Source organism: Mesoplodon mirus (genome assembly GCF_964341445.2).
Source record: "Mesoplodon mirus genome assembly, chromosome: 18".
In the NCBI taxonomy this organism is placed as follows: domain Eukaryota; kingdom Metazoa; phylum Chordata; class Mammalia; order Artiodactyla; family Ziphiidae; genus Mesoplodon; species Mesoplodon mirus.
In genome coordinates, this window is record NC_138994.1 from 14,470,507 (window position 1) to 14,489,757 (window position 19,251).

At 46.3% G+C, this 19,251-nt stretch overlaps 1 protein-coding gene across 2 annotated transcripts; it reads left to right on the plus strand.

Annotated features, from left to right (window-relative positions):
* Nucleotides 1-5,624: 5,624 nt before the first annotated feature.
* On the plus strand, nucleotides 5,625-18,066 carry EIF4A3 (eukaryotic translation initiation factor 4A3). 2 transcript variants are annotated; one of them, XM_082605158.1, is made up of 12 exons: nucleotides 5,625-5,847; nucleotides 7,851-7,923; nucleotides 8,539-8,605; nucleotides 9,254-9,316; nucleotides 10,155-10,287; nucleotides 10,487-10,567; nucleotides 12,448-12,589; nucleotides 13,052-13,190; nucleotides 14,201-14,316; nucleotides 17,328-17,435; nucleotides 17,536-17,663; nucleotides 17,845-18,066. In XM_082605158.1, exons 1-12 carry the CDS (start codon nucleotides 5,679-5,681, stop codon nucleotides 17,859-17,861), a joined length of 1,236 nt encoding a protein of 411 aa, XP_082461284.1. In that variant the 5' UTR covers nucleotides 5,625-5,678; the 3' UTR covers nucleotides 17,862-18,066. The 2 variants fall into 2 exon arrangements, with proteins under 2 accessions (XP_082461284.1, XP_082461283.1); XM_082605157.1 differs by lacking the exon at nucleotides 17,845-18,066 and having other exon boundaries at nucleotides 17,536-17,704.
* Nucleotides 18,067-19,251: the final 1,185 nt, after the last annotated feature.

Sequence of the window (19,251 nt, forward strand, 5' to 3'; positions counted from 1 at the left end):
ATCCCCAGTCCACCTGGGGGTCTCCACACTCCCTGTGCCTTCTTCCTGGAACCTGGGGTGTTACCGCAGCCACCTCTTCTCACAATTCACGTGAAAACTTCCTCCAGTCACCTGGTAAATCTGCAACCCATTAAGTCTGCCACTTTGCCTCATTTGATCTGAATCACAGAAATTACAAAGCCTACAGTTATTTTATTGCCCTCCTCTGGAACACAAGCTCCACGAGGACAGCACTGTCTGTCCTGTTTGCCACCCAATACAGCCCCTGGAACAGTGCCTGCACCAGGAAGATGCTCCAGGCACATCTGTGGCCAAAATGTCAGATGCCAGCAGTGTGGAGTCCCGGATCCAGCTGGGTGGGATCTGGTAATGTTTATTTAGTAAGGTGCCCTGCCTGGCTGGGTGGGTTAGAGGTGGCTATACCTACAAAGGAACAGTGTTTGTCATTCAATACCAGGTGATAGGTGAGGTTTCTGGCAGGAAGTCCCTCTTTGGGGACAGCCCCTAGGATCCAGGACATCAACTCCTGTGGTGATGATTCATGGAAACCCAGCCCAGCCCAGCCCAGCAGCACTACACCCAAACTTCTACCCATCCCAGACAAGACGAGCTGACTTGATTGTGTACACCCTGAGTCCAATAAGGGTTCAGGGAAGAGGCAGGGCAGCTCCTCAGGTACCACCCGCTGAGCTGTTCCTGTCTTGCCCACCACTCCAGCGTGAGCTGGGAGGGTTCCTGTGCTCCTCCTCCCCTCTTGCGTTGGACATCCAGGCACACCACGCTGTACTAGGGCAGTGCTGGGGAACAAAACAGACATGGGCCTGCCCTCCTCGAGATTAGTCTAATCAGGAGAGATAACCTCCCTCCCACAGATTTGGAAAGCATGGGAAGTGAGGTGCAGGAGACAGAGGGCTGTGCCCAGACGTAACAGGGAGGTCCACCTGGGTGACCCAGAGCCCTGGGACAAAGGATGCAGGCATGGTAAGCCATATAAACACACTTTTTCGGGGACTCAGAGTGGGACAGCTTCTACCCGTTGCTGCGCTGGAAGTTACTTTTAACTTAACAGGCTGGGCGTTAGTTTTCCCAGCAGTAAAAATGATTAAGACAAGATATATGCCTGCACTCCTTAATTGAAATTGCAATGGAGGTTTCTGATAAAAATTGAAACATTAATCTGGACATTTAAGCAGTGGAATTATGTATTGACAACTCATGTGGGCTGTCAATTCTTGCTTTGTAAGTACAGTTGACTCTTTTTTTTTTTCTGATCAGAAGTTTCTAGGAGATAGCTTTTTTTCCCACATCTTTATTGGAGTATAAATGCTTTACAGTGTTTTGTTAGTTTCTGCTGTACAACAAAGTGTATCAGCCATATGTATATATATATCCCCATATCCCCTCCCTCTTGAGCCTCCCTCCCTCCCTCCCTATCTCATCCCTCTAGTCACACAGCATCGAGTTGATCTCCTTGTGCTATGCAGCAGCTTCCCACTAGCCATCCATTTTACATTTGGTCGTGTATATATATCATTGCTATTCTCTCACTTCATCCCAGCTTCCCTTTCCCCCACCACCGTGCCCTCAAGTCCATTCTCTACGTCTGCATCTTTATTCCTGCCCTAAAAAGGAATGAAATTGAGTTATTTGTGGTGAGGTGGATAGACCTAGAATCTGTCATACAGAGTGAAGTAAGCCAGAAAGAGAAAAACAAATACTAATGTATATATATGGAATTTTAAAAAGTGGTACTGATGAACCTAGTCACAGTCAACACTTGAACAACAGGAGTTTGAACTGTGCGGGTAACATCTACAGTGTTTTATATCATATAAGACAATATTGATATAGGTACTGAGAGACAGATGATTCATCTTGTAAACATGTAACTGAAAGCAGGGTCCGGCAGCTTGCCGCTCAATGGCCAATAAAGAGGCAAGGTTGGTGGAAAGTTTGCTTTATTTTGGATGCTGCAAATGGCGGGTGGGGGGAGGCAGACACCTGTCCAAAGGCCAACTTCCCCCACCTGACAATCAGGGGGCAAGAGTTTTTATAGGCAGAGGGAGGGGGCTACATGTAGAAGCAGCACAGTCAGCTCTGACAATCATCTTGAAATTGGTCATTGGTGGTCTGACCAGCATCTTCTTGATAGTTTTAAGTACAGTTAATCTTCAGTTCCATGGTCGGTTTGTTCCCACTTCCTTGAAGCCATGTCTCAGGATTGTGGCAGCTACAGTCTGGTCATCATGTAGTTAACTTCTTCCACCTGGTGGGGGCTTCAGCATCTATAAGACAGCTCACGGGACACGGCTCAGAATATTATCTACAGCCCTTGAGGAGGAACTAAAGGTCCTTGACTTTGCTTAATGACTAAACTATCATTATTTAGTCTTGGACAATTTTCCTTTGTTTCTGCATTTTCCCACTTCTCTGATTTAACTTATTCTTTGGCTAAAGTTTTACCACAGACAAAAGGCAGGTGGAGGACAGAGGGGAAGGACCATTGTGTCCTGCTCTGTTTCAAACAGACAATGTGAACTTGGGGTATCGATTATTACAGTACAGTACTGTAAATGTATTTTCTCTTCCTTATGATTTTCTTAACAGACATTTTCTTTTCTCTAGCTTACTTTATTGTAAGAATACAGTGTATAATACATATAAATACAACATGTGTTAATCGACTGTAGGTTATGGGTAAGGCTTCCGGTCAACAGTAGGCTATTAGTAGTTAAGTTTTGGGGGAGTCAAAGGTTATACTTGGATTTTCAAATATGCATGGAGTTGGCATCCCAACCCCCATGTTGCTCAAGGGTCAACTGTGGAGGCTTAGGTTCAACATAACATAGCTACGCAGAACAAGTATTTCAACAAATAGGGAGAAGAGCCAGGCATGTTCCAACACACGACTGCCTAGGTTATTCTCACCTGCCGTTGATAAAGCAAAGCGCGTTTCAGGGAATTCCCTGGTGGTCCAGTGGTTAGGACTCAGCGCGTCCACTCACTGCGGGGGGTGGGGGGGCCCTGGCTTCGATACCTGGTCGGGGAACTAAGATCCTGCATGCCGCCTGGCGAGGCCACAAAAAAGGAAAAAAAAAAAAAAAAAGCAAAGTGCATTTCGGATCTCGGATCTTAGTGACACTGAGACCTTTGGTGAGCATTGTACAGCCCTTGTGAAAATTGGCACCGTGTTTGAGAAAAAAAGAGAAAAACCTCTTCTCCTGAGAGGAGTTCTTATCCTGGTTGCAATTACCCAGAGCCCTCTTTCCTGCGTAATAAAAACATGGCTCTCTATGACTTATTGTGCCCACTGCCAGCTCCTAGTTCCTGGAAGAGTGCAGGTACACTCCTTATCATCCCAAAGAGGCCTCCTGGTGGACCTGCCCCTTCTGTCGTTATCTTGGGGGAGGGGTCAGCCCCTTTGATTAGAGGAACCTCAAGGAGGACTAAGGCCAAGTCGGCTTGGTTGCCAGTTCCACTTGAGACCTTTGCTCCCTGACACAGCACGCCCACGCCCACCCCTGACTCTTGTCATCTTCATGGACTCTGGTCTAAAAAGTTATTGGCGCCAAACAAAAGGAAGAGGGCTTTAAGATGTGTATTCAGACATTGAGCAAAAGGGACATTGCCAGGAAAATGGCATAAAATATAAATGTGTGAAGGCAAGAGACAAGTCCAGGGGGATCATGAATAAGATCAAAAATCTCTCGATAAGTACAAAAGAGGCAATCATCCTCTTCAAACTTAGTAGAAGAGTGCAATAATTTCATCTCCTCCCCACTGATATCAGATTCATAAAGTCAGCGATCTTCAGTTTACTCTTTCCCCATACCCTTGGCAAGGTTATTTCACATGCTGTTAAGTACCTAGAGCAGCACCATCCAATAGGAATACCACATATAATTAAAATGTTTCTAGTAGCCATATTTTAAAAAGTAAAAAGAAATGGGTGAAATTAATTTAAACGACATATTTTAACTCAGTGTATCTAAAATATGGACATTTCAACACATGATCAGTACAAAAATTATTAATGAGGTCTTTCACATTCTTTTCTTATACTAAGTCTGAAACCTGTGTGCCTTTTACAACACAGCCCTAGGGCACAGCTTGCAAAACGGAGTGTGGGCAACTTCAGAGAGGGTACTGGATAACTCTTTGTGGAGTGAGAAGACATAAGAACTTATATTTGCATTTTATTTACTTTAAAGTCTAAGAAAGAAATTCAAATTTATAAATATTTGACTGATACTGGCATCCTTTTCAGGCATGTTTCTCAGGTCAATTATCTTGTAAGGTCTGGACATATTCCAAAGTCAGGGCAAGAGCTTCAGGGCAAGTAAGACCGCCCCATTTCCTTGTTTGCTGTCAACATACTGCAAACCTCTGCATTCTAAGTGTGCCTGGTTTAGTGGATAAAATGATTATCCCTAAAAGTTTTCACTAAATTAACCTTCACAACAGGAGAGCGTTCAAGCAGTCCTGGAAAGAGGCTGTTAAGAGATTAAAGATGTGCTCAGTGATGCGAGGCAAGCAAACAATGAGAAAGGACAGAGCTTGCACTTGGGCAAGTGTAAGTTTCACAAAGTTAAAAACGCTATTTTCACACAACACAGATGAACGCGCGTCAGGCGGTGACGGTGGTTGAGGAGCCGGATTTTTAGAGGCACTTAAAGAAGTTTAGGGTAACATGGCATAACTGGAAATATTCTACAAGGCAACCGAAAGCCATCACCTCCAGGGTCATCTTTTCTGCAGGGCGGGATTTATCAGCACCTCCGCCAGACACGCGGAATCCAGGGCCTTAATGAACAGACAGACGCACAGTCCAGCAAGGCGCGGCCCAAGGTCACGCGGCCAGTTCTGGGGGTCCTGGTGCCGGGGGCCGTCGCAGGACCCTTACTCTCCCAACACACTCGACCCCGGGTAGGAGCTTTTCCATTAGGGGGTTAAAAACCGGCCTGGGGGTGTCAAAGTGAGAGCTGACAAGCAAGCAGTTAAAGATTCCAGACTTTCCAAAAGCAGACGATGTGCAGTGAGGATTTCCATTGGGCGGCAGTGGTAACGAGTAATAATGCGTTTACCGGCGTCCCCGGCCGGCGACAACGTCGGGACATGCGTACACATGAAGGAATGGGTACCGGTGGGGACCCGCGCCCAGTGGGTGGCGGGTCCCCACCGAAGCAGGGCGGGTCCCCACCGAAGCATGTTCCCACTTGAAGCAGGGCCGCCTGGAGACCCCGCTCTGAGCAGGGGCGCCCTGGCGCGGTCCGCAGCCCGTCTGCAGGGGCGCCAGGTCTACCGTCCCGCGCGGAGGATCCGGTAACTGGAAAGGACTACATCAGCCGGAGATCCAGGCCGGGAGTACCACACCCAGTACGAACCGCTGCGCCCTGCCGCCTCCGCACCTTTTGTAGGGGTGGGCGGAGCTCGGTTCGGCGAGATCCCGCGGGAGCCCCTCCCGCGCAAGAGCCGCAGCACCGCCCCGTTCCCAGCATTAGGCGCCCTTTCCCCTTTCACGTGACCAGGAGCTCCCCGCCCCTTCTGAGGCTTGGCCCCGACGCACGCTCGTACGCACGCACGCGCGCGCTACGACGTCAGTTCCGGCAGCGGCGGCGCGGGGCCGTGCTTCCGCTTTCTTCTGAGGCGAGAGCTTGGCTCTCAGCCTGCTCGGAATCATGGCGGGTACGGGCACAATGGCGACCTCGGGCTCGGCGCGGAAGCGGCTGCTGAAAGAGGAAGACATGACCAAAGTGGAATTCGAGACCAGTGAGGAGGTGGACGTGACCCCCACGTTCGACACCATGGGCCTGCGGGAGGACCTGCTGCGCGGCATCTACGCTTACGGTCGGTGAGCTTGGGCCGCGGGCTGGGGCGCCCGCGGGGAGGGGGGCGGCCCGGCCGGGGGTGGTTCCCGAGACTGGGAGTGCGGCCGCCCCGGGGCTGGGGGTCAGGGTTGAGGCCGAGCCCGGGGGCCCTGACGGGCGACCCCTGCACCCAGCACGTGTTCCCACCCCTGTCTGTGTCGGCCGGTTCGGGTGTTGTTCTCCCGGCGGGGCGCCGTGCTGGATCCCGCGAGAGCTGCAGGGTCCCGCGAGGGCTACAGGGTCTTCCTTGCAGCCCGGAGTCACTCATTCAGCGGATGATTGTCTTGCACCTGCCAGGTGCTAGGAACGTGCGCGGCTCTAGGCACTGGCGGCTTAGTAGTGAACGAGGCAGGCCTTACGGAGCTTGTTATGTTTGGGAGGATTATATAGTCAGTGGTAATGGCTACGAAGAAAATAAAGCGGGATAACGGAATCAAGCGTGATTGGCGGGAGGAGAGAGTTAAGATAGTAGAGCACATAGGTAAGGGGGCTCCCAGGAGGGACTGGCATTTGAGCTGAGATCTGGGCTAAGGAACCCGTTATGAGAAGATTATGGTAGAACTGGGCAGCTGGTGCCAGGGCCCTGCCCTCCCTGTCCTGGGAGCCTAGGGGCGAGTTTGGGGGGGGGGCGCAGATCTTGGAAAGCATGGTGCGAGGTGATAGAGTTTGAATTTTATTTCTAAGTGCAGTGGGAGGCCATTGGAGGGTTTCAAGCAGGGAAATGATGGGATCAGATTTACAGTCACAGAGGTGGTCCTGGATGTCTGGATATGGGGGGAGGTGAGGCAGGAGAGGAAGCAGGGAGATGTTAGGAGGCTTTTGCTCCAGTCCAGGGGAGTGATGATGGTATTGTGGTGGAGATGGAGTACTAACAGGCTTTGCTGATGGGTTGAATGTGAGCAGGAGATGAAAGTCCTGGATGTTTGAGTAACTGGGCAGGTGATGATGCCCTCTCCTCCGGCGGGGAGCACTCGAGGGAGGTCTTCTTGAATGAGGAGAGCTTGAGAGACCTGTAAACCATCCAGTAGGAGATGTCAAGGAGGCAGTTGGGAAGAGGTCGGGTTGGGGATGTAGATGGGCGTGATCAGCATCTGTGCTTAATGCCTGGGACTGGGACCCACATCTTTTTTATTCAGCAGTTCATGATGTCATGACAGTCTAACACAGAGAAGGTACGGAGGGAATGGGAGGTGAAGAACCACTGCAGCTGGCCCTCGTAGTGTGGCCGACAGCCCTGCGTGCCTCTTGGCAGCCGGGACGTCCCTGCCCTAAAATACTGTGTTTAGTTTCCTATCTACTTGCTGGGTCATCCTGAGGGGTTTAAATCATCTGTTATATTTGCTTTTGTGTTAGATGGGAAATTGTACTACATTTTAAAAGACTACCAAAAATTAATTAAAGTACATTATTTGTACGTAAAGTTTTGTTTGTTTACTTGGACAGTAGAGGGGTGGTGTTGTAGTTCATGTAGCTGCATCAAGGCAGGAGGAGTAGATGAAATGGGGTTGTAGGTGATAACAAACAACCTGCAGACTTACTGCTGGTGGGGAGTGGTGACTACAGCACTGATGGGTTTATATTCCTTTTTTTAACTTAAAAAGTAATTTAAAAAAAACCCCATTAGTGCAGGTTATTGTAATATAGTCAAACAATACACAAGTAATTGGAGTAAAATGTGAGCCTCCCTCACCCCATTCTCCAGGAGTAACCACCATTTTTTTAACCTAACTGGGGTGTCTATTTTGCAACAGTGTTCCTTAGAGATTGTGTCTGTATAAATAAGATGGTATGTTAGTATAAAAATCCACTTCAGCCTACTTCATTCAGCAGCTGTTTCTTGAGAGCTTAGTATGTTGGACATTGGGTTAGGAGGGGGTGGCGGATTTTAAAAAGATAACATCCTCTGCACAAGGAGCTCCAGTGTATGGTTGCAAGTATGCTGTCCTAGTGGTTAGAGCTCATTTTTTCTGTTTTAATTTACAGGTTTTGAAAAACCATCAGCAATCCAGCAGCGAGCTATTAAGCAGATAATTAAAGGGAGAGATGTCATTGCACAGTAAGTCTGCTCATGCAGAGGGGGAGTCAGGTGCTGGTTAGCACAGCAGCGTGTAGGTCAGTGCTGCTTCATTCAGATGCCATTACCATCTCTTGCCTTGACTTCAGCTATGGGCTGTTTGTTTTTAGTTTTGCATCCTCCACTCTAGAAAGCTTTCTTTTTTTTTTTTAAGTCAGCTTTACTTAACCTATTATTTGGCATATGGAATTGTATATAATACTCTTTTAATACTCTTTGCCTAATTTTTAAAGACTCATTTACAAAAAAAAAAAAGTCTGAAACCGTAGAAAAGAATTATATAAAGGGGAATCTTTTTTTTTGCCACCTCTAACACTCATTCTATAGATTCTGCAGCTCTATCACCCCCTGATGCAAAGGCCACATTTACTGTCCTTATCATCTGTGATTTAAAAGTTGTGACGTTATGCCTGAGTCCCACCACCTTGCAGTTAAGATATTGGTCAGGGGGTGTGGGGGAATCAACTTGGAAGAAGCTGCCCAGTGCTTCTGCAGCTCATCTCCTCAGAGCACTGCTGGAGCGGGGGTTACATGAATGGGAGCAGTGGCATGTAGCCCATCACTCTAAATCCCATTTATCTGTGTTTTCTTTACTAGATCTCAGTCTGGTACAGGCAAAACAGCCACCTTCAGTATTTCTGTCCTCCAGTGTTTGGATATTCAGGTAATCTTAAACTTCTCTTTAATCCTAGGAAATACTTCCTTTACCTTCTGTAACTACAGTGTTGAAGAAGTACAGTTCTTAAATATCTCTAGTTATACTGATTAAACACATTTTTAAAGAGAATCTTAAGTGCACACTAATATCTGAGCTAATATCCTGTCATAAATTCTTTTTTATTTAAACTGAGAGTCTTTTTTAAAATTTTTATTGAAATTTAGTTGATTTACAATGCTGTGTTAGTTTCAGGTGTATAGCAAAGTGATTCAGATATATCTAGTTCCCTGTGCTATACAGTAGGTCCTTTTTGGTTATCTCTTTTTTTACATAGTAGTGTGTATATTTTAATCGCAAACTCCTAATTTATCCCTCCCTCCACCCTTTCCCCTTTGGTAACCATAAGTTTGTTTTCTATGTCTGTAAACTGGGAGATTTTTTTAACTAGTGGAAATTCTTGTCTGTAAACAAGAATTCTGACTGGTATACCCATTATCACTGGATATGCAATTTAAGTAACATTCAGGTTCGCTTACCTGAAATCAGATGTGTGGTTAACTTGAGATAATATTCAAAATAGATCTGAGTCTGAATTAGTGCAGTCTACCGTGAAGATACTGAGATTCTCTATTTTCCAACGAATTATTTTACCAGGTTCGTGAAACCCAAGCTTTGATCTTGGCTCCAACGAGGGAGTTAGCTGTACAGATCCAGAAGGTAAGACAGTTAAAGATGGCACTGTCGTATTTGCAAGTACAGTTGACCCTAAACAGCATGGGTTAGAACTGCATGGATCTATTTATATGCAGGTTTTAAAAAATGAACATGTACTTCAACACTACATGATGCGAAGTTGGTTGGATCCAAGGTTAGGGAGGGCTGATTGTAAATTCTGTGTGGATATCTGACTAAGCTGAGGTTGAGGGGTGTCTGCAGTCGGTAGGTAGGCCGGCATACCTAACCTCCCTCCCTAACCCCCACGCTGTTCAAGCCAACTGTTGACTTAATCTAATGCGGTTTTTCTGTTCTGTCAGGTTTTTTCCCCCGATTCCTAACATTTTGTGATAAATCACATATTATATGAGTTACTGGTTTGTATGAAGTCATTGTTAGTGTAGCTTGTGGGATTCCAATAGTTTTTTGCAATCTTAGAATTGTAATTCTCTTCCAAAAAAATTAAAAATAATTGTAAAAAATAATTGTAATTATTTTGTTTTTATAGTATAAACATTTTGGAAGTGTATCTGTTAAGATGTTAATAGCATCTGTGGGTGGATAGGATTATGAATTTTATATATTTTCTTATTTTTCTGTAAATACATACTGCTTTTGTAATGAGAAAACAGTAAAACTGACTTCATTCTGGCACAGAAAAGAGTGGAAGGAGGAGACTTGGGCTCTCTGTAGTTTTATGATAGAAATAATGGCATAAACAATACCCAGTGGTCATCTTAAACTAGAATAGAAACAATCTTCATTTTGGGGGAACTCGGATGTTTCAGACTCATAGCAGTCTTGGGGCAGACCTTGAACATGAATCTGTGTTTTAATTCAGGGCCTGCTTGCTTTGGGTGACTACATGAACGTCCAGTGCCATGCCTGCATTGGGGGCACCAACGTGGGGGAGGACATCAGGAAACTGGATTATGGACAGCATGTTGTCGCTGGCACACCTGGGCGTGTCTTTGGTAATTGCTTTTGTCTATAAAAAGTGCTTAAACAATAGAGGACCATTTTCAATTTGATATGCTACATAGTGGATTTTTGCATTTGAGTAACTTGTAAGAAGTGGAGGGAAGGTCCCTGAAATGCTGTGGAAACTGGTTGAAATGGCTGGCTCTTTACTTATAGCCTGAGGTCTGCTTATTTCGAAATCTGATTTTATAGATATGATTCGTCGCAGAAGTTTGAGGACACGTGCTATCAAGATGTTGGTTTTGGATGAGGCTGATGAAATGTTGAATAAAGGTATGAGTAACAAAAGAATTCATTTTCTATTGATGTAAAATTCTTAAATTTTCACCGTGTAAAATTGAAATGTGGAGCTAATGAACTCTGTATAAGTAGTATGTTCTTTGTGGAAAACAGTTATGCCCTGGGTGCACCTAGGAATATAAAACTCTGATTTTTTTATGGTAGTGGTTTGTAAGACTGATGACAACCAGAACAGCAGCACTTCAGCCAAACTGATGGGGTACTGCTCGTTGTGTGGTGGGTGAGCACAGATGGCTGAGGCGTGGAGCTGGGATTTGGTGCAGAGATGCCTGGTGGTGGGGAAGGGGTGGAACAGATAGCTGAATAAATCTTGTTACATGGCAGTAGGGTATTTTGTGGTTTGGATGTTCCATAATTTATTTCACTAGTTGTTTTTGATTGGTTGTCCAGGTTGTTTTTACTCTTGTATCGGTTATTTTTCAAGATAAATTTCTAGAATTGGGGTGTATTTCATGTATTTCTCCCAAAACGTATGAGGACAAATGTGTGAGGACCCGTAAGTCATAGCAGTTGTGCTCTTAGCACAGCAAGTGGGAAATGCATAACGACAGCTGTTACCTTGGTTCAGTAACAGCTGCGGGCAGTACCTCACAGTGTCTTCACGCCTCCCCTCCCTGCACACCCCCCTCCAGTCTTACTTCCATACCAGGGGGTCGGATGGGTCGTCCGCTTAGACATTGGGGTTGCCTGGTGTGAAGGGAATATTTTGCTTCTCAGGAGTCACCAGTAACTCATGGGGTTCTTCCCAAGCGTTTTCCTGTTCCCTGGTTCTTGAGCAGTTCTCTCAGGAGCCTAGAGGCTGATGCCACCCCTTGGAGCAGCCCTCCACCCCACCTCTGTCTTGGGCCCCTTACCTGGAGGCCCTGCTCTTCAGCTAAGTTAAAGGTACAGTTACTACAAAGTGAGGTCTCCAGAACCAGTGGCATCTATGTCAGCTGGGAATGTGTCGGAAATGTAGCTTCTGGCCCCCTGATCTGTACAGTCAGAACCTCGCAGCCACCTGTCCCCTTCTCACACGTCAGCCTCCTAACGCGTCCTGCAGAGGCGGTGGTGTGGTGACCCGAGGGCCAGGTCCTGCTTGCCAGCAGGTTTTATTCAGCCTATACCATGTGAAATAATGTAAACTAGTTGCATTATTTAATTGGGAGGTTTTTAAATTAAGGTGTAATTGACATGTAACATTTTCAGGTGTACAACATGGGTCAGTATCTGTGGGAGATTTTTTTTTAAGTGGAGATTTTTTTGGTGAAAATCTAGATCTCGGGCTTCCCTGGTGGCGCAGTGGTTGAGAGTCCGCCTGCCAGTGCAGGGGACACGGGTTCGTGCCCTGGTCTGGGAAGATCCCACGTGCCGCAGAGCGGCTGGGCCCGTGAGCCATGGCCGCTGAGCCTGCGCATCCGGAGCCTGTGCTCCGCGACGGGGGAGGCCACAACAGTGAGAGGCCCGCATACCGCAAAACAACAACAACAACAACAAATCTAGATCTCTGGATTTATTGAAAATGTGGCAGATCTGGCCACAGTGGATGATACCCTCACAGGGCAGCAGCAGCTGGAACTGAGATGCGAAACTGCCTGCAGGGGTCTGAGGTTGTGGGCTCAGGGCTCAGGTTTCTGTTGCTTTTACTTGTTGGCATCCAGGGCTCTTGGGTGGGGTCTGATCCCTAGAGCACACCAGGGAGAGGAGAGGGGATGCGAGAATTTGGTCCAGCTCTGGAAGAAGGTTCCGTGTGAAGTCTTGCACCTTTACAGTCACAGTGCTGCGTCCAGTCAAATGTGAACAGTTGATGTGCAACTTCTGTTTCAAAGTGTGCAGCCTTAAAAATTCCCCGTGTGTCTCATTCCTCATCCCAGGTTTCAAAGAACAGATCTACGATGTGTACAGGTACTTGCCCCCGGCCACTCAGGTGGTGCTCATCAGTGCCACGCTGCCCCATGAGATCCTGGAGATGACCAACAAGTTCATGACCGACCCTATCCGCATTTTGGTGAAACGGTGAGGATGCCCTATCTCTCAGGTGGGGCTAAAACATAGCATAGTTGTATTTGGGTTTTAAAACATGAAAGTTCTTTTTAATTTTCTCATTTGAAAAGCCAGCTTTTATATAGTCTCCTTTGATCCAGGAATTCCAAATTTAAAAATTTGCTGATAGTATTTACTTATCGATGGAATTATTTACCATTGGCAGTAAAAGGTGTATACTATTGAACAGCCGAACATTTTGTTTAGAACCATATACAAGGTGTGGTTAAAGGTTCATACTGATCCAGGGCTTGGGCCCGTGCGGTGGAAGTGGCGACTCCTAGGAGGATGTGGCTGGGGGGAGGGGCAGGGGTTTAATGCCCAGGCTCCTGGGTCGCTGGGGGTTGGGCCTGTGCCTGGAACAGCCCCTGGTCTGCGCACGTCCTCAAGTTTTGGTTGGAAGGATGAGTTGACAGGATTGTGTTTGTCCTCCAGTGATGAACTGACTCTAGAAGGCATCAAGCAGTTTTTTGTGGCTGTGGAGAGAGAAGAGTGGAAGTTCGACACGCTGTGTGACCTCTATGACACGCTGACCATCACTCAGGCTGTTATCTTCTGTAACACCAAGAGGAAGGTGCGTGGCTATCCTGGCTCTTTAATGTCCTTGTGGCGAAAACCAAAGATCGGGTTTCATAGAACTTAGGTCAGGTATTTTCTGTTGAGGACCAGAATTATGTGCTTTAGGCTCTGGGTATGTGGTCTCTTCGGGCAGCCACTGGGCTCTGCCCTTTAGCTCAGTGTCACCCTGGACGATGAGCGGACAAGCAGGTGTATCCAGGGAACGTGTGCCGGGTGTTGATCTGGTCCCTTGACTGAAGGCTCCGGGTCATTGGTTCAGGTGGGGCCCGGACACACGTTCTTTGAGCTCCCAGGTGATGCTGATGTGCCGGCAGAGCTGAGAACCCTGGCGGCTCTCCTTGGAATAGGAAGAAGATTTGGACCACATTCCAAAAAAGATTCGAACTTAAATTTCAGATGAGAACAGTGACATATTGTCTTTTAAGAGAATTTTTGCCCCAATATTTGCTGGGCAAAATTAAGTTTTCTACACAGCCAGTGAGGATTAGCCTGAGTTTTGTTTATATACATATATATATATATATATATATATATACACATATATATTTTGTGTGTGTGTGTGTGTGTGTGGGGCTGTGCTGGGTCTTTGCTGTTGCGCATGGACTTTGTCTGGTTGTGGCGAGCGGGGGCTACTCTTCGTTGTGGTGTGCAGGCTTCTCATTGTGGTGGCTTCTCTTGTTGCGGAGCAAGGGCTCAAGGCACACGGACTTTGGTAGTTGCAGCACACAGGCTCAGGAGTTGTGGCTCGCAGGCTCAGGAGTTGTGGCGCACGGGCTTAGTTGATCCGTGACACGTGGGATCTTCCCAGACCAGGGTTCAAACCTGTGTCCCCTGCATTGGCAGGCGGGTTCTTAACCACTGTGCCACTAGGGAAGTCCCTAGCCTGAGTTTTAAGAGCACTTGTTTATGAATATTCGAATTGGTTCTGCAGGTAACTGACATGAAATCCTGTATACAGTCTCTGGTTTGTGAGCTTATGGCAGCATCTGTTGATTCCATCTGTAGGTTGACTGGCTGACGGAGAAGATGAGGGAAGCCAACTTCACCGTGTCATCCATGCACGGGGACATGCCCCAGAAGGAGCGTGAGTCCATCATGAAGGAGTTCCGGTCTGGCGCCAGGTGGGTTGGCTGAGCTCTCTGCTGTGGTCCTGGTGCTGGTGCTGTGGGCCAGCATTTACAGGGTGTTACCCGAGTTTTCCCCCCAACAGCTGAGCTCGGGCAGGTCACCAACTTGCTGGTGAGCAGGGCGGCCACTGCTGGTGTGAGATGAGGCTGAGATGAGAACTAGCCTTAACTACGTAGGTCGGTTGCCTTATTTAGAAGCGTATTTTTCTGTTTCCAAATAACTGGAGATTTTCTGTTTATCTTTTTGTATTGGTTTTAGCTTAATCCCACTGTGGCCAGAGAACCCGCTTTGTGTGATTTCATCCCCTCAGTGTGTATTCAGACTTGCTTTGTGGCCCAGCACGGGGTCATTTTACAAATGTTCTCTGTGCTTGGACAAGATGGGTGCTGCATGGTGTTGGATTTCAGTTGCTAGCTGTATTTCTCAAAACTGCATCCTTACCCTTTTTCCCTTAAGTCTTGTTTCATCAGTGTTTAGAGTGCTGGTTTTCCTCTTGGGGGTTCTGTCCATTCTTGCGTTATGGGTCCAGAGACCTGAGTGTACAAGTTCAGAATTACTAGATTTCTGGAGGATTTAGCTTTTGCTGTGGAAGCGTCTGCCCTTCTCTACTAGGGCTTTTGTGCTGAATCCTGCTCTGTCTGACCAGCAGCACCAGCTCTGAATGCTTGGTGTCTCCTTAGTGTACCACCTTTCTTCCTTCACCTCTGGTTTGTAGACTTAAGCTTTAGATGGATTTCATGTAACCAGCATATAGTTGGGTTTTATTTTTCCTTTTCTTTTAATCTAATGATAATTGCTCTTTTTTTAAAATTTATTTTATTTATTTTTGGCTGCATTGGGTCTTCATTGCTGCGTGGGGGCTTTCTCTAGTTGCGGTGAGCGGGGGCTACTCTTTGTTGCGGCGCGCGGGCTTCTCATTGTGGTGTCTTCTCTTGTTGTGGAGTATGGGCTCTAGGCGTGTGGGCTTCAGTAGTTGTGGCACGTGGGCTCAGTAGTTGTGGCTCATGGGCTCTAGAGCGCAGGCTCAGTAGTTGTGGTGCACGGGCTTAGTTGTTCTGCCTGCTGTGGGATCTTCCTGGACCAGAGCTCGAACTTGTGTCCCCTGCATTGGCAGGCGGATTCTTAACCACTACGCCACAAGGGAAGCCCATAATTGTCTTCTAACTGGAACATTTAGTCTAGTTTCGTTTAATGTAAATACTGATGATTTGGTTTTAAATTGACCATCTTATATCTTACTTGTCATTTCTCTTCTGTGGTTCTTTTTTCTTTCTTTAGTTTGGATTTTTTGTTGTTGTTATTCCTTTTCCCCACTTTTTATTTTGGAAAATGTTTATTTATGTTATTTAGTGGTCACCCTGAAGAGTCATCAGCAGCTGTGGTTGCTTGGTACTTTTACCATCTCCCCTGAGAGCACAGAGAACTTGAAACGCTGACTTCAGTGCCCCCCCCCCAGACTTCTGTCACTGTTGTCATGTGTTTTAATTTACATATATTTCAACCTCAACAAGAAATTTTTGCTTTATATAATGAAACTTACATAATTCATATAATGAATGCTGCATATTGACCATACTTGTTACTCTTCTGTCTTTCCTTTATCTCTGAGCTTCCATCAGGGATGCATTTCTTTCTTTTTTAATATATACATATATATACATATTTATTTATTTTGGCTGCACCAGGTCTTAGTTGCGGCACGTGGGACCTTTAGTTGCGGCATGCATGCAGGATCTAGTTCCCTGACCAGGGATCAAACTTGGGCCCTCTGCATTGAGAGTGCAGAGTCTTATCCACTAGACCATCAGGGAAGTCCCAGGGATGCATTTCCTTGTGCTTGAAGAATGTCTTTCTGTATTTAGTTTGGGTCTGCTGGTAACAAAATATCTGTTTTAGTTTCTTTGGAAATGTCTGCTTCATCTTGAAACACCTCCTTCTGATGTGTTGAAGGAGGCAATCCAGGCGGGATCGGTCCCAGAAGTCCTGTGGACACCAAACTCTGCAGACATTCTCATCCCTTACATGAAGTGGCCTAGTGCAGTCGGCCCTCTGTATTTGGTGTTTCTTGGTTGTGTCGGTCCTGTGGGGATGTCACCTGCTGCTGCTCATGTAAAACAGTGTCTTCTCTGCAGGCTGCTTCTTAGGTCTGTTTTGTTTGTGTTTTGTTTCTGTGGTTTCACGCTGATGGGTCCATGTGTGATTCAGTCTTACTCCTTCCGTTTGGCACTTCTGTGACTCTTAGCTTTACCCCTCTGTTGGTGCTCTGGCCCCATTCTTTCCTCTTCCTTCCTCTAGGGCTCCAGTTATATGTGATTATCTGGCAGGATTATTTTCTCCTGTTCTGCTGTCCCTTTAGACTTTGAATGCTTCTAGACCAGCGATGTCCAATAGAAATATAATTCAAGTAAACATATGTCATTTAACCCAATATATCATATCACTTCAACATGTAATCAACATTAAAAATATTAATGAGGTTTTTTGCAATTTTTTTGTACTAAGTATTCAAATCCAGTGTGAGTTTTATACCATAAGACAATCTCATTTCAGACCAGCCACTCCGGTGCTTGGTGGGCTGGTGGCCTCAGCATTGTGTAGTGTGGATCTGTGGTGTGTCAGATTCTGTCCTGTGTGAAGGACAGAGAGGTGTGAGTTGCATTTCTAATTTGAAGATACTGTAAACACTGCACCAAAATCAGTGAGGCTGCTGTACTTGAGTTTTTGCTAGACAAAAGTAAAATGTCCTTCCCAATTATTGGTATGGGACTGGCTCTAAACAAATTAAATGTAGTAGTGTAAAAGATAGCCAATTTTTTTTTTTTAATCAGCACACATGACCTAAGTAATGAAATATACCAAACGCACCTTCTGAACGGGGCTTTCTGGTGCTGTCCCTTGTGCTTCAGCCTGCAGAGGGGCCAGTGTGAGGGGCCCTGATGTGTTCGTAGCCGGTCTGACCCTTTTATTGCTAAGGTGATTGTCTCAAATGCCTTTCTTTGTGCAGCCGAGTGCTCATTTCTACAGACGTCTGGGCCCGGGGGCTGGATGTGCCCCAGGTGTCCCTCATCATTAATTACGACCTGCCCAACAACAGAGAGCTGTACATACACAGGTAGGCAGCACAAGCTTTTCTTTGGTTTCACTCTTGTTAATGGATTTACTGAAACCTTTTTTGCTATGTTTACTGAAGTGATTTTGCTTTATTGTTGAAGAATTGGGCGATCAGGTCGATATGGCCGAAAGGGCGTGGCCATTAATTTTGTGAAGAATGATGATATCCGAATCCTCAGAGACATTGAGCAGTACTATTCCACTCAGATTGACGAGATGCCCATGAACGGTAAGACAATAAATCCGTATTTGTGATTGTTTTAGAGAGAGCTTCCTGGTTCCTGGTTTGGGGCACTTGAGGTTTTTCCCTCTTTTTTTTCTTTTGTTTTTGAGAAGTCTTTTGTGAGCCTTTAGTTAAATTTACAAATTTTCACTTTGTATTATTCCTTCTTGTTTATCTTCTCTTTCAGTTGCTGATCTGATTTGAACAATCTGCTTGCTGGAGCCTGTTCACCTATTTTCAATTTGGAAATATTTAGGGGCAGTTTCTCTTTAATGGGGTTTATGTGAATTCTCTTCTCAAAGCCCCCCCAGGACAAACTTTGGAGATTCTGCCACCTTTTCTTACCCACATGTAAATAATGCATTGCTTTAAGTCTTTTTCATTAAACATTTAAAACTTTTCCCATAAACTCTAATTTGTATTTCTAATTTTTGTTTGCCCCCAGCTTTTCTAGTAACCTGCTGTCTGTATGATCTTGGGCAGTCATTTCACTCTTTTTTGATCTTTAGGATGGTGAAATGGAAGTGGTAAGCTGCCTGGCCTCTCCACACTTAACCAGATTGGTACCCAATCCCATTTCTTTTGGACGGCAGGTGGGGGAGTTGAGACCATAAATACTTTTCTCTGGGTTGGCCTTGGTCTGTGTGCCCAGATGCAGAGGGGCAGGATGGCACCCTGGGCAGATAACCGGGAGGAAGGATTCACCAGCCAGGCTTCCTCTGGACTAGTGAGCCCACTGGTCACAGCTGAGGAGGGGTTGTGCACAGGGCACCATCGGTGATTCAGGGAGGGGCAAGCAGGAAACAAGCCAGAAGGTAAGACACCTGAGAAACTTAACCTAATTGAGATGCTGTCAAGTAAGGTAACAAAGAAATGCAAACATCCACGGAAATGTGTATCCTTGGGGGTGATTCAGAAGTGTTATGTTTTCATAACCATTAACCCTGATGTTGGTGAAGGTGTGGGGGTTGTGATGGTGGCGTCAGTAGGTGCAGACTTTTTGGAAAGCAGCCTGGCTCTTGGGCAGTAGGAGCAATTAGAATACTTCCCTCTGAGGGCGTCCTTCTGCGTAGGCAGTAGTCTGGAGTGCAGACTGCACAGGTGAGCTCACCAGTGACCTCCAGCACCAGGAAAGGAGTGCGTGTCACTGGGGGCTTGGGGAGGGAAGCAATGGGACATTGGCACTGACGCACGTGGGTGGAGGTTCTTGGGGCCACTAGCATCACAGGTCAGGTGGGTTCAGTTGTAACCCGTGGTGGCTAAGTGTTGAGACAAGGGGCTGGTGTGTCAGGTTAGACAGAAATGTTCACAGCATTATTCATAATAGCCGAAAAGTGGAAATAACCCAAGTGCCCATTGACTGAAAGATATGGTAAGTACACGAATATTATTTGGCAATAGGAAAGAATGAAGTGCTGACACGTTGCAATATGGATGAACCTTGAAAATAGGCTAACTGGAAGAAGCCAGTCACAAAAGGCCACAGTGTTTCCGTTTCTGTGAAATGTCCCAAATGGGTAAATCCATAGGACAAAGCAGATTAGTGGTTTTCTGGGGGCTGAGAGGTGGAAATAGGGAGTGACTGCTAAAGGGT

Excerpts from the sequence above, each read along its gene's own strand:
- EIF4A3 (XM_082605157.1), top strand. The coding sequence starts at position 5,679 with ATGGCGGGTACGGGCACAATGGCGACCTCGGGCTCGGCGCGGAAGCGG. Across the intron at positions 10,288-10,486 it reads CACACCTGGGCGTGTCTTTG|ATATGATTCGTCGCAGAAGT; the intron begins GTAATTGCTTTT and ends CTGATTTTATAG. Across the intron at positions 17,436-17,535 it reads AGAGAGCTGTACATACACAG|AATTGGGCGATCAGGTCGAT; the intron begins GTAGGCAGCACA and ends TTATTGTTGAAG.